This window comes from Crocodylus porosus, unplaced genomic scaffold (genome assembly GCF_001723895.1).
Source record: "Crocodylus porosus isolate Cpor-Errol unplaced genomic scaffold, CroPor_comp1, whole genome shotgun sequence".
Taxonomy (NCBI): Eukaryota; Metazoa; Chordata; order Crocodylia; family Crocodylidae; genus Crocodylus; species Crocodylus porosus.
Genome location: NW_017728886.1, coordinates 63,447,131 through 63,470,352, shown reverse-complemented (window position 1 = coordinate 63,470,352; position 23,222 = coordinate 63,447,131). Strand labels below are relative to the sequence as shown.

At 41.6% G+C, this 23,222-nt stretch overlaps 1 protein-coding gene across 3 annotated transcripts in view; it reads right to left on the bottom strand.

Moving 5' to 3' along the window:
• The window catches only part of PLCL2 (phospholipase C like 2), a 183,728-nt gene that overhangs the window by 51,571 nt on the left and 108,935 nt on the right, over positions 1 to 23,222 (bottom strand). For 2 of the 3 annotated variants that reach the window (XM_019535697.1, XM_019535705.1), the window contains exon 4: positions 30 to 105. In XM_019535697.1, coding sequence (XP_019391242.1) covers positions 30 to 105 — 76 coding nt within the window. Of the gene's footprint in view, positions 1 to 29; positions 106 to 19,145; positions 19,982 to 23,222 lie in introns of those variants that run through there. The other variant, XM_019535712.1, reaches the window with a different exon arrangement.

Below are 23,222 nucleotides of genomic sequence, written 5' to 3'. Positions count from 1 at the left end.
ATTTATTCAGAAAAAGAGCTTGCACTTACCTGCCTTCTGACACTGTACGATTTTCTCATATAAGCTATCTGAATTTTCAACAAGAATCTTTATGGTCTGAATCATCTGTAGAGAAAATATGAGATTAAACTGTTCAAACACATATTAATAAATCTCAGAATCATTGCAATTGTGATACTGGTATTTTTGAAAAAGTTTTTTAAACTCTGACCAATCTGTCTAAATACCCCCTTCTGGGATGTGTATAGAATTTTGTTTGTTGAGGGCACGAACATATATAACAGAATGGTTTAAATGAAGTTTAAACCTGAAGCTGACAGACCTGCAAGCCTGTTAAAATGGTTTAAACCTACCTGGAAAATCAAATATTATGTTGAACTGCTTCACTGTGAACTGGCTCAATGTTATGTGTGGACACCAACCTTTCTAGAACATGGGTCTGGCCAGTCATTCAGGCATCCCACACTGCATTGCTCCTCAACAGCCCTCCCCCCTCTCCATATACTGCTGCAACTGGCCAGTCTGGTATGTAGCCAGAACTCTACTGCTCCTTTCTGATCTCTAACCACTCTTGTTGGCACTTTTTATTAATGAGCACCTTGCATTGCTTATTTAATAAAAGCTGTCTTTCTAACAACCAGCTGTGTCCTCACTCCCTACTCAACCACGGCTCATCAACATGCCTTCCCCAGCTCCTAGCAACCAAAATACCAGGATCCAGGCACTCTCCCTGCTTCCACCCCCAAGTTGAGCAACCTCACTGAAGACTTCCATCATTTGCAGGCTATTGCAGTTTACCAGATTCATGTTTAAGAAACGAAGGAAAACAGGAAAGTGACAACAACCCCAGCCACAAGTCACCTACACTCTGGCACTCTCAAAGCTTGAGTGTAAGCATTTCCCCTGGTGTCAGAGTCACAGCAAATGGATTATTAATTTTATACAACTTATTCTCCCATTCCAAGTAACCTGTATGCAATTTTAAAAAGCTGAATTGTCCTGTTTCCTGATTATAGCCGAAAAATCCATTAGAAAGTAAAAAATGTACAGAACTAAATGAGAAAAAATACGATTTTCTCAAGCATGTCAAAGGTACACATGAAATATTTGTGCTGACTGGCTCTCCATTCAGGCAAATGTTGTCTAATAAACAAGTTAAAGCAATTATCAGAGAATTATTTAACATACAATTCTTAATTAACATTTTAAAGATAGTTGTACTATAACAGAAGGTGCTAGTAACCAAAATATTGTATGCAAGCCCAAGACCATTCACTGAGAATCACTACAAGCTTTTTATTCCTGATCTGCTATGAAAAAGCTGAAGACACTTTATATTTAATAGTGTTCATCATTAATGGTACCTCTCTTTAGCAACATTCAGTAATTACAGTGGATCCACACTATAGATCAGTGGATCTCAACCAGGGTGCCACAGCACTGTGGGGTGCCTTGAGATTTCAAGCCAAACAATATTAGCACTGTTAGGTTTACAAACATGATTCACAAGATAAACCCAGAGATTTCAAATAGAAAACCACAGTTGTGATCTTTCTGAGTTCTTTGCAACAACAAAAAAACTTCCTTTTTCTTTGTATTATCAAAAAAGAGTAAAAACTAAGTGCTGCCTTTTTCTGATGGCTGCATTGAGTCTGTCCAGGGATGCCTCGAGTCTAAAAATTTTGAAAACCACTGTTATAGATGTTTTTTAAGACGGAGAATTTGTTTGTTGTTTCAACATTTATGCCAGGAAGTGTATGTATGTCTGTTTCTGTAATGGGCTTTGGGGGAGGGGAAGGGGGGAGCAGAAGGAAGGAGAGAGAGAGGGAGGGAAAGCCCATACACCCCCAGTACAACCTGCACAATGGTGGAGGGAAGGGAGGGGTGTAGCTGTGGTGGAGGGAATCCTGGGAGGCTGCACCCAGCTATGCCAAAGTCTGACAGTCCAGGTTTAGTTATATCTTAAAGAACTTCTCAGTATTTGTTAAATTCAAGGTATTTATATAGTTAACATAAGGAAGTTAACTAGATTACTGCAGATACTAATTACTGTATCCACAGTAAAGTGACCAAAGTAAGATAGTGAAAGTAAAAATCTACAAGTCTGAAGAGACAGACATCATCTTCATTCTGCAAGGATGGCAACACTTTTCAGCCCATCAGTGTTCAGCTTTCATTATATTTTTCTATTCATTAATCAAAACCTCATTTCCCATCTGTCTTGATGAAAGTAACCTGAGCTCTGCCCATATGGTTCTTCCTCCAGACAATAAAAAATGCAGTCACTATGATCATCTTCTTCACCAGGTGTTTGACCATGTCATCCCTTTTTTTTTTTTTTTTTTTTTTGAACAAGCTCCTATAGCTCCACAGGATTAGTTTCTTGTGACACCCATAACAACTCTGCCTTTTCCTAGTTACACTATTTGCCCTTATTTTGTCTGTGTTCCCTTCCCCTTTCCTTCCTGACTGGCACCATCTTCTGTGCTGTTTCCATCCACAACTGCCTCTATCCCAGCCCCAACACACAATACACCTTTCCTGAGTAGAATTCATCTGAAAAGCCACTACTCCAGACCAGAAGTCAGCAACCTCTTCTGGCAGTGGAATGAACCAGCTCAGGGCAAAGGCAGGCTGGTGGAAGGACCCACTCCCAGTATTGCTGCTTCTCCTTGCTGTCCAGTTGTACTGCAGCATGGGCAAAGTGCCTGGCTACAGTACAGATAGAACCCTTCACTGCCAAATACTGCCAAAGCCGCTGCTCTGCAAAGTGGATCCAGTGGTCCAGCACAGCAGCTGCCTATGCCACACACAGTGGCCTATGCACTGCACTGCAGGTTGCCAAACCCTGCTGTAGACATATTCATGTCATTCATGAAGAGACACAAAGAGATGCTGTAAAGCTGTGTCTGCTGTTATACCTACTGAGAAGTAGCCAACTATAACCGAAAAACATAATGGGGAAACCAACCTATTTTACACAATTAACCTGTTAAAGGTTCATAGACGTTAGGGCTGGAAGGGACGTTGCAAGATCATCGGGTCCACCTCCCTGACCAAGGGGCAGGAAGTCAGTTGGGGTCAGATCACCCCAGCAAGATAAGCATCCAGGCATTTCTTAAAGGTATCCAGAGTAGGTGCTTGCACCACTTCTGGAGGGAGTCTATTCCAGACTCTGGAGACTTGAACAGTAAAGATGTTTTTCCTTATATCCAGTCTGGAAGGGTCTTTCAGCAGTTTGTGACTATTACACCTTGTCTTCCCTTGGAGTGTTCTGGTGAAGAGATGTCCTCTCAGTTCCTGATGCACACTCCTTATATACTTAGTAGCAAATTGCCTCTCAAGAATGACGGGGCGGGAGGGGGGGCAGGGACAGAGCCCTGAGTTCGGCCCTGCGCCTTCCCCCTTCCCTGCTGCTTTGTGTCCGGCCCCACTCCACCCTTCCTCCGTCACTTTGATTCCAGTCTCTCTCTCTCCCCCCACCCTCGCCGTTGTGTCCACCTGGCCTGTGTCTCCCTCCCTCCCTCCTTGCCTACCACATCCCCCTCCCTGCTGGCTGTTCTGGGGGGTGTCAGAGCCAGAGGGCACCACCACCATGACCCCCCACTTCACCCTCAGGCAGGGAGATGTGGGGAAGCCCTGCTGCTCAGGTGGCCAAGGTGCGTTCACCATCGCCACAAACTTCCTGGGCAGTGGCTCAAACGGGCTCACACAGCTTGGGCCGTGCAGCCAATCACCACCTGCCCTCTCAGCTGCACATGCGCAGTTGCCCAAAAGCATTATGGACAGACAGACACACAGACTAAGCCTTTTATTATACAGGCAGTCCTCGGACTTATGACAACTGGTTCCTGAAAACCAGGTCTTAAGTCAAAATGTTGCAACTCTGAACCAATTTTCCCATAAGAAACAATGTTACAAATGGAGGATTGGTTCCTGAACCAAGGCCTGATACTCTAGTTTCACCAAAAATACCCCAGAATTTTGTACTCGATCAATTATAGATGAGCAATATAGCTACATTGATGTATTTGTATTGTAAATAGTGATCATATTGATTTGGAAGGACTTCTTTGAGGTGACTTTGCTGGACTTGTTGAAGGGTTCTTGGCTGGGGTCTTCTCAGGAGTCTTGGCTGCAGGTTTTTCTGAAGTCTTGTCTGCTTTCTTACAGAAAGTATCCAAGGAAGTTTGGACAGATGTTCTCCAGGGAGATGGAAGACATAGCAAACTTGTTCGCTGGCATGGCATCACATCAGATCAAGCGTTGTAAAGTTGAAACTGATGTCAGAAAGTTGAAACAGGGTGTCAATTTATAAACATAAGTGCAAAACATAACTTGAAAAGCTGTAAGTCAAGGACTGCCTGTATTAGAATAGGCTGCCACCAAGTCACCCCTGACATGATGTGTGCCCCTGGAGGCTGGGGGCACACGGCGACTGCCCACAGGCAGCGGTGGGTGAATGGCAGCCACCTCCTATCTAAGGGGGTGCATGCGCACCTGCATACATACCCTACATGTCGCCAATGACCCCTGAGCTTTCACTTCTCCAGGCTGAAGAGCCCCATGCCTCTCAGCTTCTCCTCATAAAACCTGTTCTCTTGGCCTCTAATCATGCGCATGGCTCTCCTCTGGACTGTCTCAAGCTTCTCCACATCCTTTCTGAAGTGGGGAGCCCAGAATTTGATGCAGTACTCCAGCTGCAGCCTTACTAAGGCTGAGTAAAGTGGGTCTTGCTTGAGATGCACTGTTTTTTTTTCTTTTCTTTTTTTTTTAAACAGAAGCATCATTTTAATTTAACACTGTAGTACCAAGATATGGCCAATCATTACTGTGTTCATTTCTCTTCTGGTATCCCTTCCCCTATCCTTTGATTTTAGTTTGTTAGGGAAAGGATTTCTGCTCCTGTTTATTTCAGTGATAATTAGCAGACCAGCCCTGTCCTAACTGATGTCAATAGAAAATGCCTCATTCACCACAGGCAATACCACAAACTAGTAAAATTCTTTTTTGACAATTTAAAATAAAATCTGTCTAATCCTGTACTTTGCTGCCTACAATGTATTTGGGACTAACTAAAAAAGGAACTTTTCCTACAGGAATAGTTTTCATAGTTTTGGCAATACCTCTGCTCTTATGAATTCACTCACTTTGATAATCCCTTCTGTGACAAAGTTCTAGCTTACAAACTAATTTTACTGATTGTTCATAGTATGAGATGAGTTGTGTAGCCCTGGTCTATTCTGAGTGTCAGGGGGCTGCATGCTGAATTGGGCATGAGCTACAGGCTATACACCATGTGGCTGCATGTCATGGGCACTTTGAGACTCCCACATAGGTAGTGCAAGCCCTCTACCCCTCTATGTTTCCACTACACAGGTAGTGTGTCCCTTTCCCTCCCCACCCCACCTTGGAGTGGGGTCACCAGATCCCCTATCACTATACAGCTCTGCCTCAGATACCATGGCTGCCACACAAGTATTAGCAATGCAGGGAGTGGCCACTGGTCCACAGGCCATACATTAACCCCTCATAAGTGAGGTGCACAAGGCTAAATATAGAAAGTCAAAAACCCAAAGGCTAAATTAATTCAGTCTTCACAGGTTAGTCTAAGCTGTGTAGATTGAACCCATAAGTAAGTGAACAGACATTCACTTTTGATTCCAGAAATGCAGCCACATGCCTGCAGTGGCTCGGACCAAAAGCTGTGAGGTGCTAGAGCACACCTGCTCGCTCAGCTAGAGCAGACAGCTTGGGCCAAGGCTAGCCCTCTCACTGTGCAAGAGGGGGTTTGTGGGGAAGTGCAAAGCATCCTGGAATGCTGGGGGACTGAGTTAACTTGAATCTGGAGGGGATCTGGGACAGAAGTTCAACAGACTGATTTAACCTAAATCATGTAAGTATGATACAACATTCATCCAGGTTTATTTCAAATTGGTTTCAGTCATTTTGAAAGCAGTTTACATGTATTGAACATCTGTTGTGTTACAGATTTGAACCAGTTTCCAATCACTTACACTGGTTTATGTGTAATTTCTGTCTCTAGCCCAGCTGGACAGCTCTTGTGTAGCCCATCCAAAATTACTTGATTTGTGGAACACTGGCAGTGCATTGTGTTTGCCTCCTATCATATTACATGTATACAATATTATTAGACATGGATCAGTTCAATTCTAACCCAAACACTGGTATTTTTTACATTCAGGACACCTTCCACTCTGTTACACATAAATCAGATACGCTCATTAATATTTAGAAATAGTAGGCATGTCTACACAAGACTCTTTATTGCACAGTAGAGTTAATTACTGAGCAGCAAGCATCTGTGTCTATATGTGCAGATGCTTACTGCACAGTAATTGGTTCTAATCATGAGTAAATCTGCTACCTGCAAATGCATGTAGAAAACATACTCAAAATTAGTAATTGTGCAGTAGTGCACGTGAAGAATCCTGACCAGGAGTCTTTCCAAATGTGCTCCCAGTCAGCCAGGCAGCAGGGAGTGGGAGCAGGGAGTTTGCTCCCTGACCCCAAGAGTTGCCTACTGCCAGGGCACTCCTGTGCCCTGACTGGCTGATTAAGGCATGGGGCTTGAAAAGAGATGCAGGGGTGAGGCAGGTCCCAGCCCCCTTTTCCCATCCACTGGTGGGACAGCTAGGGGAATGGGGATGGGACCTGCCCCTTCCCCTCCTCCATAGCTCTTTCCAAGTCCCCTGACTCCGACTGGGGAGCTGGGGCCAAGAGTTCCCTGCTGCCTCCTGGGGGCAGGAGCAATGTCCCAGCCCCCACCAGGAAACAGCTGTCTCTTGGCCCAGTGTTCCCTGCCAGCCCCTGGGTTAGCACTCAGGAGGAGCCTAAAGCTCCCCTTGGCTGCTGCAGGAGGCCTGTTCAGGGTCAGATTGCTGCCATGAGCAGTAAATCTGTTCCTAACACCCTGCATGGGGCCATTGCTCAACAACTCAGGAGAGCTGGTTACTGGCATCCAGGAGAAAGCTGAACTCCTGAATGACTACTTCGCCTCAGTCTTTCACCAGACCAAGGGGAAAACCACGACAGGTAGAGTAGAGGATGAGCATGGTAGGAATAATCGCCTTCCTACTATTGCCGTAGAACTAGTGTATGACCAGTTAATAACATTAGACATAAACAAGTCAGAGGGACCAGACGATCTTTATCCAAGAGTGCTGAAGGGGCTGAAGCCATTGCAGAACCCCTGGCAAAATTCTTCCACAACTCACGGCACTCTGGAGAAGGAAGAGGGCCAGTGGTATGCCCATCCACAAGAAGGGCAGGAGTAACTATAGGCCAGTCAGCCTAACTTCCATCCTAGGGAAAATTTTAGAAAAGTTCATCGAGGAGTCTATCTGCAATAAGCTTTCAGAAGGTAAGATTCTGAATGATAGCCAGCATGGCTTTGTCACGGGCAGGTTTTGCCTTACCAATCTCATCTCCTTCTATCCAGTAACTTGCCACCTGGACACTAGAGAGCAGGATGACATTGTATACCTTGACTTCCAAAAGGCCTTTGATCTAGTATCCCACAATATCCTTGCGAGAAAATTGGAGGATTGTGGGCTTAAGTCCAAGACTGTCAAGTGAGTGAGAAACTGGCTGCAGAATAGAACCCAGAGAGTTGTAGCGAACAGATCTGTATCATCCTGGCAAGAAGTGGGCAGCAGTGTTCGGCAGGGATTGGTGTTTGGTCCAGTACTTTTCAACATCTTTATTAATGATTTGGATGTCGGGGTGAACAGCTCACTGGCCAAGTTCACGGATGACACCAAGTTATGGGGAGGCATGGTCATATTTCAAGATAGGCTACAGATACAGGCAGACCTAGACAGGCTAGCAAGTTGGGCAGATTGGACTCTGATGAAGTTCAACATGAAGAAATGTAAGGTGCTCCACCCCTGGACAAGCAACCCCCAACATACCTACAGGCTTGGCGGCACCAAACTGACTAGCACCACGTATGAAAGGGACCCAGCGGTAATAATAGACCACAATATAAATATAAGCCAGCAATACTGTAGCCAGTATGATCAATAATACTCTGGCGTGCATCAATCGATGCATCCCCAGCAAAACCAAAGAGGTGATTATTCCGCTTTACTCAGCACTGGTGAGACTGCAGCTGGAGTACTATTTCCAGTTCTGTGCACCACACTTTAAGAAGGATGTGGACAAGCTTGAGAAAGTCCAAAGAAAAGCCACCCATATGATGAGTCTTAAAAGGCAAGCCATACAAGGAAAAGCTGAGGGATCTGGGACTCCTTAGCCTGAGGAAAAGGAGGCTGAGAGGGGACCTGGTAGCAGCTTACCGCTACACTAGGGGACTATATATCAAGGGCTTGGTGAGCAACTGTTCACCAGGGCACCCAAGGGGAAAACCAGAAGTAATAGCCACAAATTCCTGGAAGATCAATACAAGCTCAACATTAGGAAAAACTTCTTCACAGCCAGGGTGTCCAGACTGTGGAATAAGCTCCCTCCAGAGGTGGTGCAGTCATCTACCCTGGAAATCTTCAAAAGGAGACTAGACTGTCGCCTTGGTGGGGTCACCTGACCCCCAGTTATCTTTCCTGCTTAGTGCACGGGGCTGGACCCAATGATCTCCCAAGGTCTCTTCTGGCCTTACAATCTATGAATTTATAGACACCTGCCCAGGAGTGTTTACTCATGAGTAGTTTACTCATGAGTAAATTGCTGCCAGATCAAATGTAAATGTCGACATACCCCCAGTGAGGAACAAGTCTCAAAAGCATAATAAAAACTGTTCCTTAGTATAAGTGCTCTACGTTAAACTAACATAGAAGAGGTTGCAAAGTAAAGATTCTCTAACTAGTTATGCTCTTATTTATTTATTTATATATTGTATTTGCAAAATAGTTCAGGCAAATTAATTTCTCAGACGGGAGGAAATTTAATCAAATAGTAATAGTTGTTTTAATAACCCTGTATCCTGGAGTGGTTAAATCAGGTTCCATTATAATGCCCTACATGGGTACTTCAGAGCCTTGACTTTGAAAACTGTTTGGCCTGTAAACTGATCATTTTACTCTTAAATCACAGTACTTGTAGAAAATTGTCAATCTGTTTTCATATGTTAGGTTATTAAAACTACTCTGACAGGAAATTTTGACTTTTTCTAGTCCAACAATAGTTAATAGTTTCTTTTAAATCCTTCAATCTCACTGAAAAGCTGTGCAGAGGCTTTATTTAAAAAAAACAAACAAAAAAAACAAGCTTGTGATTATCAAAGATGTTTTTCCTGTTAGTTTTAGGACCAAGTCTGGTCCTATGCATTTTAAAGAGAACAACAAGTTCCCTCCTGTTCTCACTGATGTCAAAAGAAGTAGTGTGTGCATGTCTATTTAACTGAACATTTTTTATATATACTCAATGCTATGTGTATGAGTACACTGGCCTCTAGTAGTTACTATTAACTTAGAAAAAGTATATGATCTGTTCATCAGGTTAGTTTTAACAACAATTAACTTTGTTAACTGAAGATCAGCAATACATACCTTCTTTTGCTTGATCAGACGGAAATGGAACAAGTATATGTGTACTGAAAACATAAGTCTCCACTCTGAGACTCAGATTGAAAACAAGTTTTTCGTAGCTTCTGTTATGAGTCAATTCTTAGTTTTAGCATTCTCTAACAAGATTTACATATTTTTTCACAACTACAGATAAAGATAATTAATGAAAACGTGACTGACCTGGATCAAAATGAAAGTAACAATATTTGCAAACATTGTTAAAGTAGGAGACAACTGGATAGTCATTCATCATTTAAAAATAAGCATCGAATTCAGAGTGCTGAACATTCCCATTATTTCCCCCTCTTAAGAATATGCTGCAGTAGAATGGGCAATCTGAGGCCTGAAAACTAGATGAAACATTTTCAAAATGAGTATACATTACATGTTAGAAAATTAGAATGGGAACATTAGGTTGAAAGGTCTCAAAGTCATTCAACTCAAGGCCTCAGAAGCAGTCAGAGAAGATTCTGGATCTGGATGTGATCTAGGAAATAATCATTCAGGCTACTGTGCAACTGTGTTGACACATTCCCGACATGGATTAGAGTCACTATGAAACATGATGACCTCACGGATATGCCTAACAACATGGTCATATGCATCTAAATAAGAATAGAGGGCCCAATCCTTTATCAGCTGATATTAGGGGGAGGAGACAGGGGAGGAGGGATCAGACCAAAAATTTTGAACGCCAAGCTTTGTGGTAAAAACCCACGCACTGGTAAAAAGAACCAGCAAATAAGACAGCAATCAATAATAACCTCATTACATATCAGCTGTGGTTTGGCCCAGACAGTCGAGGTCGATTTATAATGAAGTGTAATTGATCTTTCTACTGCTTTAAGTGATGCTCAAAAGTGCCTGTATAAGAAAATATAACAGCTTCTGGGTGTTATTTCTGTATACAAGCACTCGTCACCCATGCTCCACTTCTTGGAAAAGACTTAAAATCAAACTAAATTTGCTTGATGACAGTGATTTGTTTAAAAAGCATGCCTTTCACAGAAATCATATTTGCAAATTAAACCAAAAACATATTTCCCCGAGAAAACAAGTATATTGTATATTAGTTATTCTATGCCCAATGGTGCCTTTAACAAACCACCCACACTGCAAGCATTGCAGACAAAATCTCCAGAGGAGAATTCCTTCCTGAATTCACTAGCATATTATGGGACCACATGTGATGCTCTAGGGAGTGAGTCAAATCTCAGTGTCCCCCCTCACCATCTTTAGGATTTTATATTCCCAAATCTAAGGTAAAGTCACTTTTCTTGGGAAGTGGAAACACCACATTTATACCCCACTACTGTGCAAGAACATTAGGGTCTCCTTACACTTACTCCTTGGGAGAACCTCAGAAAGAAGCAAGGAAAAAAAACTGGTCCTGAATTTGCAGGGTTCCAAAAACAGAAGGAAAGAAGTAAAAACAATCAAAAGTACCAAGGTAACAAAAAAAATCATGGAAGTAACAAATAGTTTACAAAGTCCCGACTAATAAGTAAGTTTATACATGCTTCTCAGTTCATTGTGAACACACCATTCAGGAAAGACAATGGCTAGAGTATATAGCCAAGATGCTCCAATATGTAAGGGCTGTCATCTTCTCCACCTCAAAGACATTAAAATCCATTTCAACTTCAACAGTCATTAGTTCATGCTTCATAAATATCTGACTCCAGTGAAATAAAAAGAAAAGGGGAAACATGGTACATGAACCAAGCTTAACCTGTACAATTGTATTATAAACTGATGAAAAATACAGAGTAAAAAAACCTGAAAAAACACATCATAAAAACACCAAGAAAAACATCCCAAGTCACCCTGGAAAAAAATAATAGGTCTAATTCAGTGTTATGTTTTAAACTGTTAATATCTGAGATAATTAGCTGCGAGGAACTGGAAGACAGAAGAAAAGAGACACGTGGAATGTGCACCATCCATGATCATATACTGAAATTGAACAATCTTTCAGTTTGGTGGTGAAGTTATCACCAGCACAGATTTCCCTTCAGCACACAGAAAAAGTCACGTTCTGCATCATGTGGCACTACAGCCTGAACATCAAACAACAGTTAGCATTTGAATCTACCTCTGGCACACTGGAAACCTCACCACAAATCAGATAATGCCCTCTATTAACTATGGATTTTGCAGCATAATCTAAATCTGCCCAGATGAGAATGACTATACTCCTGAAAAAAAATCAGTGACAGATGATGATTAATTATTTTTTCCTAAAGAACTTGCCCAGGCTATTCACTGTATTTTCCATCAATATTTTGTCTTCTCTTTTTAGAGCAGATTAACATCAGTATCTATTAACCATTTCTTAGAATCAAAATCTGTAGATATTTAGTTAACATTGCCAGAGCTATTTGTAATACTAAATTGCAATCAATGATCTTTTTCACTGCTGATGTGTATCTAGTTCTCAAGAAAAATGGTTCTAATTCTACATGGAATTGACAATGAAAAGGAGCGTACTATACAAAGTCAATGGCAACAACAACAAAGACCCGTACTTACTGAATACTGAACTGTTTTGCCAATTTTATAACTTAACTCTTTATGTAATACATGTTCTACCTTATATCAAATTAGTAAAACAGAAAGTATAAAGGAAAAATGAAGTATGTAAAATGAAAACCAAAACCCTTGAACTTTCATACATCTATGTAAAATGTAGTCATGTGTCACTTACAGTCAGTGAGAATTGTACAGGTAAATAAAGTGTTCAATTTCTTAAAGGTTAGGGAAGTAAGTAATTTTTTTAGTTTCAAAATACTTCAATTATGACAAAATTTAAAATGCATTATATGTTTCCTATATCAAAATGTAATAACAAGAATAATATTTTCCCTTAAATGCACAGCTACTTGGTAAATCTTCCAATAAGCTACACGGCATAAAATGACTGTTATAATACCCTACAGTGGTAAGTGGGGAGCAACCAATAATACCAAAGAAAACTGATACAACTAATAGAAACATGGACACCTGATCTTCATTCAGTGGTAGGACAAACGTCCACCAAAGCCACCAGCATAGTTTTTGTGCCAAATCTATAACCAGATTGGCAACAATCAAGGACATCTGAGGTGCACACAGTTGTCTCTCTCTCTTTCGTATCACATTTTAGGATTACAACATTAATAGACTAATACCTAAATTTGATAACTATTTGACTGCTTTAGGGGTAGCTGCATGGATTCATTTTAGATCACCATTAAATGATCTAACTGGGCCATCATTCACAATATGTTGCACCATCTGCAAAAGCTGCACCACAATCACAACCAGGACTCTCTTTGATTTTCCATTTATGGAGTGGGTGTCCACACTTTCCATGAAACATCCAGGTGTGATTCAGGGTGGATGAAACCTCCCTCGGTAGGTCAAATCCTGGCTGGTGGATTGTAGGGTCAGTGACAATATATTTCTGTGGCAGGTATTGCCCAGGCTTCCCTCCATCATTCTTCAATATTCTTGTTATCATCAGAGAGCTCCTTGGCTTATTTCCAGAAGGGTTTTCTAGATTTGAGCCTATCCGGTGATGGTGCAGTGGTGTCCTTGTTTATTGGGAGGTTTGGGCCTTATGGTATTCCCTCATGCATGTGGCATCGTGGAGGAGCTGCTGGGAAGCAATGTTCGCTAGGACTGGAAGCCATGGCAATGGCATACTACTTAGCATTTCTGATATAATCTGCACAGTTGCATTTAACTGTGTATCAACTAGGGGTGCACCAATAGAGATTTTTGGGCCAATACTGGTGACCAATTTTTAATAAGCCATGTTGGCCAATACTTGTCCAATTCTGATATGCAGCTGAGCAGCTTGGAGAGCGGTGTCTGGCTGGTAAGTCTGTTGTAGGGGAAGTGGCAAGGGAGGAGGGAAGGCGTGAGGGGTGCAGATCAAGGCCCCTGAGGTGAGGGAAGGTGCTACACATCCAGGGCAGAGTGGAGGTGGGGAAGAGTGTGTGTGTGGGGCTCCCTTCTGCATGCACCCTGGGAGGGCATGGCTGTGTGCTCCCAGATCTGCATATGGGGCAGGGGTGGGCTGGGGCTGGGATAGCACTGGTCTCTTTCTTTCCAGTGGAGAGGTGCTGGGCCAGGGCTGTGCTTGGGGTGGGTGGCGGAGGTGGTGGGAGGGAGTCATGGGGGGTGGAGGTTGCAGTCACCCCAAAATTCACCATAACTCCCTCTCAGCATTGCCACCACCTGCCCCAAGCACAGCCCAAGCTCAAGCCCTGCCAGGAAGAGCCTAGCACTGCCCCTGCCCCAGCTCACAGTGGTAGCCAGTCATGCCCCACACAGATCCGGGGGCATGCACCCCCCATGCCCCTTCAAGGATTCATGTAGTGGCGGGAGCTGCTACCCCTCCCTGTGCCCCTTGGATTAGCCACTTATGGCTCCATCCTACCCTCCACCCTGGCTGTGCAGTGCCTGCCGCAGCCCCAGTCCCACTCCCTCCCACACCATTGGCCTTGATCTGCCTCCAACCCGTGGCCCTTCCCTCACAACAGACTTACCAGCCAGACCCAGCTGCTCTCTACGCTGCCAGGCTGAGCTCCTGGTGGCCTGCATGCTGCGCTTTGGCTGCTCATGTGCATAGGGCATTTATTGGTAGCATTAATTGGTAACCTCAGCCAAAAAAACCCAATTGCTGATGCAGTCAATTTTTGTTATATAGGTACCACTCTGATATGGGACAGATGTATCGGTGCACCTCTAGTATCAACAATCTTTGTGTGCACGCTTTTGTTCCAGACTAGGGAGCAATATTCTATTGAAGAGAAAAAAAGTGCTAGAGTAGCCATTGAAAGCATGGTTGCATTTATCACTTATCAGCCTTCTCAGTGTTTGTGATGGACCGATATGATGACTATACAAGTCAATGTTAAAATGTAAGCCTAACTTGACATTGCAAACACTATTTTGAAAAATGGGATTTACATTTTATGCATGTCACCAACTGCCTGAAAATGTCAAGGGCAAACCAAGGCAGTTTATTTTAACACTTTTCATTTCCCTAAACTGACTTGCGTCTAGAGAGCAAAGGAAGATGCGACTATAGCATGGGCAAGCATACCTCTGCTAGTTAGATTAAAGCTGGTGTAGGCATACCTACCCACAATTTGTCAGCACTTTTATTTGCTGCGTAAACTTACCCTAATACAAGAGTCATTAAGGATGACTGTCTAAACAATACTTTTATTACAAGAATGACCAGAATAAAGAAAATTAGTTCTCCCTAATGGACTTGAAGGGGTTGGGACTTTACCAATCTAACTGGAGCTTGAAAATTGATCGATCACACAGCAGAAGAAAAAAAACTTTACTTAAGAGCAAGGTCCATCAAGGCTCTCCTGCTCTCTCATAGGCCAATCAGCCTTGCACAGCAAAAGGACTGCAGGAAGCAAGAGATTATCATGGTTTTATAAACTCCTATACAAAGCCTTTGCTTTAGGCCTAGGCAAATTAAACTGCAGAATCCTTCCTTCCCAGGAAGGGTGCCAGCAAGGAAATCTGTACTTGTGCTGTAGAAGGAATGGGCTGTAGAGGTTCTGAACTAAAAACAGTGACTGGATACTGGACAGGCTCAGCTAACCTGAAAGCACAGAGGTTCAATTACAGCAGACCAGTACCAATCAAAAGTGGGGCTCAGCCAGACCTATTACATTTTTAACAAGAAACTTAAGATTAGATATTAAATAATGGTTACACTGATTATAAATGCCCCTTTCTAGAGCTGAAGTTACATATACATTATGCTCTCATTAAGGGAGGCATTAATAACTTCCATGTAACCTGGACCCATTTCTTTATTCTGTTGGCTTTCATCAGTCAGTCAGATCATGAGTCCAAGGGATAATTTGTTGGATAAACAGCTTCCAACATCTCTAGTACTTCTGGATGAGCATTGGTGGCCTAAACTCAACCACAAAACTCTTACTATTTCTCCCCTCAAGATACCATTCTGCATTCACAGAAGCATACTAACTGGACTGAGATACTTTATTTTATTTGCAAAGTAACCAGAAACTGAAATCAGAAACCAAGGTGGGCGATGAAAATTAAGCGCGCTGAACAGCACTCATATCTGCTGAACAAGTTTTCCCAGGTGCTGCAAGAGGCAATTACACAACATGAAAAAGAAAGAAGCCAGACTCAACAGCAACATATTTTCTAAGACTGTGCAAGAAACACAACATCATTTCCAGATGACTAAACATCTTCAATCCCCTGACTACTACACACACCTCCAAATATGTTTCACAATTTTGCAAAAGAACTTCAGAGCAACTTAGAAATCATCTTCTTCACCTAACCTACTGCAAAAGAGATCAACTCAGGAAGGAAATCACCACATGCTACAAGTTAAAAGAGAAAAAACCCAGACATCTTCCCAAACATTATACAATGTATACAAAGAGACTACCAAATATCTTCTACAACATCCATCCAACATAAAAAGAAGAAATGGAACCAATTACTCTAAGAACAATTTCCCCAACAACAAAATGGCTTTCAGAGAAACAACACCAACACCTTACAGCTTTCCAACCTCAAACTTGATGAAACTGAAAGAAGCAACCAACCCTCAAATATCATCAATCTCTCCATGTACACACTTACCAAAGCTGAAAAATCTGTCCTCTAAAGGCCTGAACTTCCATCCAGAAAAATACCCTAATAAAATACTTTAATGTGGAAAACCAGAAGATTTCTCCTCCTCAACTAGAAGGTGCCTCCTCCTCAAGCAATATTTCTACAACCAAAATGAATCCACTTCCAACAATACTTCATCCTTTGACAACAGAGGAAAAAAATCCCCCCAAAAACCAAAAAAACCCTCAGATTGGACACCTTACAGTGGACAAAATTCTAACCTTGACCACTATAGTCACTGCTTCGGAGAAAGAATGAATGAGGAAATAACCAACAACACATACCACTATAACAGCCTCTCCCTCTTAGAGAGAAGGGCCATAGAATCCCTAAGATCTAACCATCAAATAGTAATAAAAACAGCATATAAAGGAGCTATAGTTATCTTTAACGATGAAGACTACATAAAAGCAGCCAACAGAAAACTCTCTGACACCACCTACTACAAAAAACTAGAGGAAGATCCTACTCCCCTTTTCATCTTGAAACTCAAAACTACTATCAAATCATTTCCATCAGAACTTCAAGAAAAGCTACAGAACTTGATCTCCTCAATACCTAACCCAGGGACTTTTTACATGTTTCCTAAAATCCACAAACAAGGGAACCTTGGCAGACCTATCATATCCAATCATGGAACCCTCACCAAGGAAATGTCAGGTTTCATTGACTCCACCCTAAAACCTCTCGTGACCCAAAGAGTGACTTGTGTCCAAGATACCACAGACTTTCTAGAAAAAGTAAAAAACATAGGCCACCTTCCCAGCAATGCCCTCCTAGTCACCATGGATGTTACCAGCTTATACACCAACATCCCACACCAGGATGGCATCCAAGCCTGCCTTATATATCTACAAGAGTAAAATTACAACTCAGAGTACAGATCCAAAGATATTACTGAACTTATACACTTCATCCTCACACACAACAACTTCACCTTCAATAATCAACACTTCATCCAGATCATGGGCAAAGCTATGGGCACAGAAATGGCCCCACAATGCACCAAGCTTTTTATGATTCACATGGAAGAATAATTCTTCAAGGACTGCACTATCAAACCCTTGCTATACTTAAGATATATCGATGACACCATAATTTGGACTGAAAACCTGCAATCTATGACTGCTTTCCATCAGATATTCAACAAGCATCACCCCTCCATCAGACTATTTATTGAATACTCCAGCACCAACAGTTCCTTTTCAGACACAATGATCACTACCCAGAATGGTAGAATACAGCCTACCATATACGAAAAACCCATAGAGCAACATACATAGCTACACAAAACCAGCAATCACCCTAAAGAAAGCTGTGATATACAGCTATGTCCTCCAATATCACCAAATTTGCACTGAGGAAAACACTCACAATTGTCACCTCACATATCTCAACTGGGCTTTCATTCAACAAGGACGCTCCTCCAGAGACACAGATTGCACTTTTGAAAGAGTCACCCAGATACTACTGTCTGCTGAAGAATTCTTCAGCAGTACAGAAGAAAATCTCCCATGAATCGCACATCACTGGCTATGACACGTTATCCCTCCCTGGAACCTATATGGAAAAATCCTCAAATAGCAACCCATGCTAGAAAGATGACCCAATTCTTTAACAGATCTTCCCAAAACCATCCACCCTAGCCTGTAAACAAGCACCAAACCCTGCCTACCTCATCACCAGAAGCAAACTTCCTACAGCCCAAAACACACCAAATGGATCCAGACCATGCCATGACAAGAAATATAATCTGCCACCATATCTCCACCACCCTTACAATTACTACACCCCCACGGCAGAACCATCACCAGTCCTGGATCTTACAACTGTACCTCCAGAAATGTTATACATCTCATCCAGTGCATCAAATGCCCTAATGGAAGATATGCAGGAGAAACCAAACAACAACTGTGTACCAAAATGGATGCACACCAGAAATCTATCAAAGACAAGAATATCCAATTACCTGTGGGGGCACATTTCTCATAAGAAAACCATTCTCTCTCCAATCTCTCGATTTTAATCCTCAAAGGGAGTTTACGAAACACCTTTCATAGACAAGCCTATGAACTTCACTGCATTAGTCTACTGGATACAAAAAAATCATGGACTAAACATAGACACTGTATTTATGACAAATTATAACCTGCCTAACCTCGGACTCCTCAGGTTACCTCTCCACTTTGTACCAGTCATATTCATTCCCCTTTCCTCCCACCCCCACTTGTCTCTCATCCATTGACTACAGCTGCAGTCATTCCCCTTCCCTGCACGCCCTCCCCCACACCTGTCTTTTACTCATTGACATTTTCACTGACTGGCTTTCTTGCACACATACTGGGCTCTGGCTGCTTTACTATTTGATCAAGGAAGAGCACAGACCAACTGCAGATACTTCCTCAGCCTGACAAAGGGTATCTATACCTGAAAGCTTACAAAGAAGAATTTTTCCAACTATCTGAGTTGATCTAATGAAACATATCAGATTTACCCAAAGAACCCTGTCTGTGGAAGAGGCAATGAACTTGTTTTTACTTCCCACACATCTTTATCTTACAGAGTTCAGTTACTCTTTATAACACAATAGGTCAGCTTCAGTTTAATATTTCTATCACAGAAGTTCAACTCCCCTAAATTCTTCTGTTGCAAGCCATTGTAAGCTGTGAAGGTAAAGTCCTGTCAGTGGCCATAAACAAAAGATTACTGTAACATCCTACAAAAACCTTTACCTCGCAGCCTAGCAAATAAAGGTTATCTTCTCTCAGACTCTACTAGTACTGCTATGACTCCATTAAAGTGGGCAGTCCAAATGGAATTACTTGTCCCAACGGAACAGATAGCCCCTAAGGTAAAAATGCAGCAAATTGCTTCATATCACTGTCTTAATTTGCCACTATCTAACTACAATGTCATCTTAGCCATGTATATGAGTTCAACCTGTAACCATCTGTAATAACCACATGGCTACTTATAATACAGACAAAACACTAACATTATTTTGAGGATTCATCATCCAAGTGCATGCCAAGGTCATCAAGCAAAATCAGTTTTGGTGTCTTCAAACACATATGGCCTCTGTCAACTAACAAGATGGCTTTCATTTGTATCAATATGCAGAAATAAATGAAGACCAGTGGCAGCTAGACCCTATCTCTAGGAAGCACAAATTAAACAGAGTGCTTAATTTGATAAGAGTGGATCTTTTAACATTGGAATCAATGATACTTGGTTAATGGATAGTGCCAGTTGCCCAATTTACATGGCTACCTGTGTTACTTGCAGACATGTCAAGTGGCTTAAGCATACTGAACCAAAACCCTGACAGATGCCAACTGCAACAAAGCTGATCCCACAGTATTATCCAACCAAGTTTCAGTGATTAGCTACCTCATCATTAAATTAAAACCTGATACACAGACAAGCAGGTTCTTTGTGACAGCTGGCTTCCGCTGAATGATGTCCCAGCATATGCTTTGCTGGTGTCATCGTACTTATTACTGAACAGTGCTGCAGACTGAAGCCTGACTTTGGGAACAAGATAAGTATTTTTTCCCTTGCCATTGCAGAGTTTTATAAAGTTTTTACTTTTCCCATGAGTTATCCTATAGGGCATAAGACATTAAAAAACATGCAATGGTGTGGAAGAAGCACTTGCCTTATCTCCAGGCTTCAGTATACAGCAGTGTTCAGTGATGGGTGTGATGACACCAGCAGAGTGTATGCTGAAGTATCACACAGAGGAAGCTGCAGTTCATGAACTTGAGAGGAAAAAATAAAACATTGTTAAATGCTGAAAAAGATGTTATAAATGTCCATTTTCCCAGTGCCTCAACAAAATATTCTGATCTTTTTATCAAGCTTACAGAGTGTCTTTAAGGAATCTTTTGTACATTCATCAATAGAGGAAAAATAAGTACCTTTATGTGCTAAGAAACAGATTTATTTTGTTCCTAGTTATATTGCTGCTTTATATTATTCGGAAAGCATTACTTGACTCACTAATGCACAGACAAAAGTTAAAAATACTTTTTTTTAAACATTCCTTAGTGAAATACTGGTTCTAATCAAGTCAAATGTCAAAACCCTGTGACCAGGCTTCTGTCCCTCTCACCCAATTTCTACCCCGTATCACTTGCATCTCCCCAACTATGAGTGGCCATTTTATCCATCAAAACAAAAAGATTGAATCATCATTGAACTAGCAGATTTCAGCTGAACTGGGCCCTAGAAAACAAGGCAAAGATACCCAAATAGAAATTTCTAAAGTTAACTGATACAATAGTGAATGCAGACCACAGTATACATTCTTGTGTGTGCTATAGCTCTATGGCAAGAATATATAAAGTAACAAGTATCCTGAGATGCTTTTAATTAACTGATAGTCAGTTGGCTCATTGTTTCTTCAATAAGTATGTTGTTCCTGTGTTACATTGAAGACACTTTCAATAGTATCATGCATCCCTGTAGAATTATACTCTTTAGACAAATTCTTTTAGTGAAGAGGACTTGCATCCTTTCATAGTTTATTGAACGAATATATTGAGCTCTGTAGTCACTCCTTGTGCAAACAAATTCTACTGAATAACTAAAAACCTCTGTTGACCACCATGCTAGTGTAAATGTTTAGTCCTGCTTTTTTAGTTCAGAAAGTATTTCTGACAAAGAAGTGTTAAATATCCAATTACTGTATCTGTCTGAGATGGACTAACCCTGAAACAGTGGATGCTTTGAAAACATCCATATTGACCATGTGTCATATTCAGAATGAAACAATGTAAACCAAAGATAATTTGTGCACTTACCATGGTAACCAAGGTTTGTTTGAAAAACATTCTGCAAAGTAATGCCTGTTATTACCCTGATTTCACACTGATAATAGGTGATGTATCTTGGAACAACTCCATTAAAATGTAATTCTGACCTGTCCATTCAGCACATGCAAGCCCAAAATAAGAAAAATAGGAAAGTACTTTTCCTACATGTACTCCCAACTTAGCTGTAACACACCAAACAACAAAAAAGAATGACCTTGGAATCTGCATACAGCGTACTTGCTTGCCAGGGGATCTTTATTTTAATTTGCCCCAAAAAGTAAAACAACATACCCATGGTATGAACGATGTCATCAGACTACAAGGATTCTACCATAGTAAATAACTGAATTGCATGGGCCAGGTCCAACCAGGATTCCTTTCCATTTTGGGGAGTCCCTTTCATTTCTATCATGCTTTCTCAGAAAAAAAAAATGATGTGACTACTGACCTGCCCTGCTCTCCTGGCTGTGAAAAGTAGTGTAATTGGGACCACCAAGAACTAGCAGAACCCCTCAGTTCTCTCGCTTCAATGAGAGGGAAGGGGAGTTCTTGTCCCACCTGCTCATGGAAATCCAATCTCTAGCCATAAAACTAAGGTCAACAGAATAGACTTCTTCACACTTCTTCCCCAGCTCCCTTCTTTCAAGGACATTACCCATCTCTTAAGTGTTTTGATAGGCAAACCTGGGACATAGGTAATATTGTCCCAAAAGATTTAGCAAACCTTTAAGAAAGACTTGTACATCCTATTACATTCCCCAAAACCAAGATTAACAAACCATATGAAAGTTTACAGGCTAGCTCAAAGTACATTTTTTCTAGAAAAGTTTCTTTCAAATTGTGCCACACACTTGGAGGTTATAGGGGTTCAAAAACGAAATACCACTAATTCTCAAAATAATTTTCATTTGCTTACTTGCTTATTGCAGCTTATTATATCATTAAAGTGGCTTTTTGAGATAAACAGTTTCAGTGTAACATTTACAGATATTTTATTTACAGAATAACATATGTGTGTCTGATAGATTTTCTCCAAAGTACATATCAAAACAAAGCTATTTAATGTTCAAAACATGCACTAAGACAAAACCATATGAGGAATCTGTTCCAAGGAAGTAAGTAAAAAAGTAAGCTTTATATAGAACAAGGGTTTTTTTGAGAATAAATGGCCTCTCTGCAATTTGTTCTGAAAACTTGTTAAACTTTTAAGTTTTGCAGAGTTTTGTCGGAGAAAGTCTTTTTTTTCTTTTAAGTATGAACTTGCCCAGGCAACCTCCACCTTTTCCTTCCCTCCCCACATCCCACCAAAAAAAAAAAAAGCCCAAAAGGTATATCATACAATTATGGTTGATCAGACATACCAGTGACCTCTGTTTGTTTAAATATTCCAGATGATACTTGGAAAACACAGCACAGAAATGCTCAGCAAAGAGCAGTTCCACTAATGTGTCACCAACCTCAACACAACCAGACATTTCAGGACAAAGCTTTCCATCAGTAACATGGGACATTGTCAAACATTCACTTGGAGCAGTTTCAAAAGGTGAGGGCAAGCTGTTGCTGCTTCAGACAAAAATCACTCTGACTTTAACCGTGCTTAATCCAGGGTTAAAACTGGGGAAACATAGCTCTCCTGTATTACTATAGGCTTGTACACACATAACAGAGTAACAGTCCCTGCATGGTCCTGACCAGCAGTTCCCCCTCTCCTTATAAAACCAAGCAAAATTTGTCCATGCTTAAAGAGTTTATTTTCATCTGTAATCCCAACAGATTTGGAACACTTTATACTGGATTTCAGCGATTACAATATCATTTAAACCAAGCTGTACCATAAACAGTGGAAGGCCAGGGCTAATGGGGCTTAGACCCTCCAAACGTGGCTCCACTGTTCCAGTGCCACCACCACACCCCGCAGCTGCAGCACCATGCCCAGCTCCTCAACCACAACAGCTCTGCAGGAGTGAGGGGCAGGATCAAGCAGGTGCACCCTGCACTGCCCCCTGCACTCCATCCTCCAGGCCCCCAGCCCACAACAAATAATATTTTCTCCCGCTGCCTATGAGCTGCCTGTAGCTTTATTTATACCTCTTAGCTATGCACAATCTATAACACTCAACCTGCACTACTGGTTAACAAAATTCGCAATTTGTACTTCGGTCAGTAACTATTCTAAGGCTGAGTT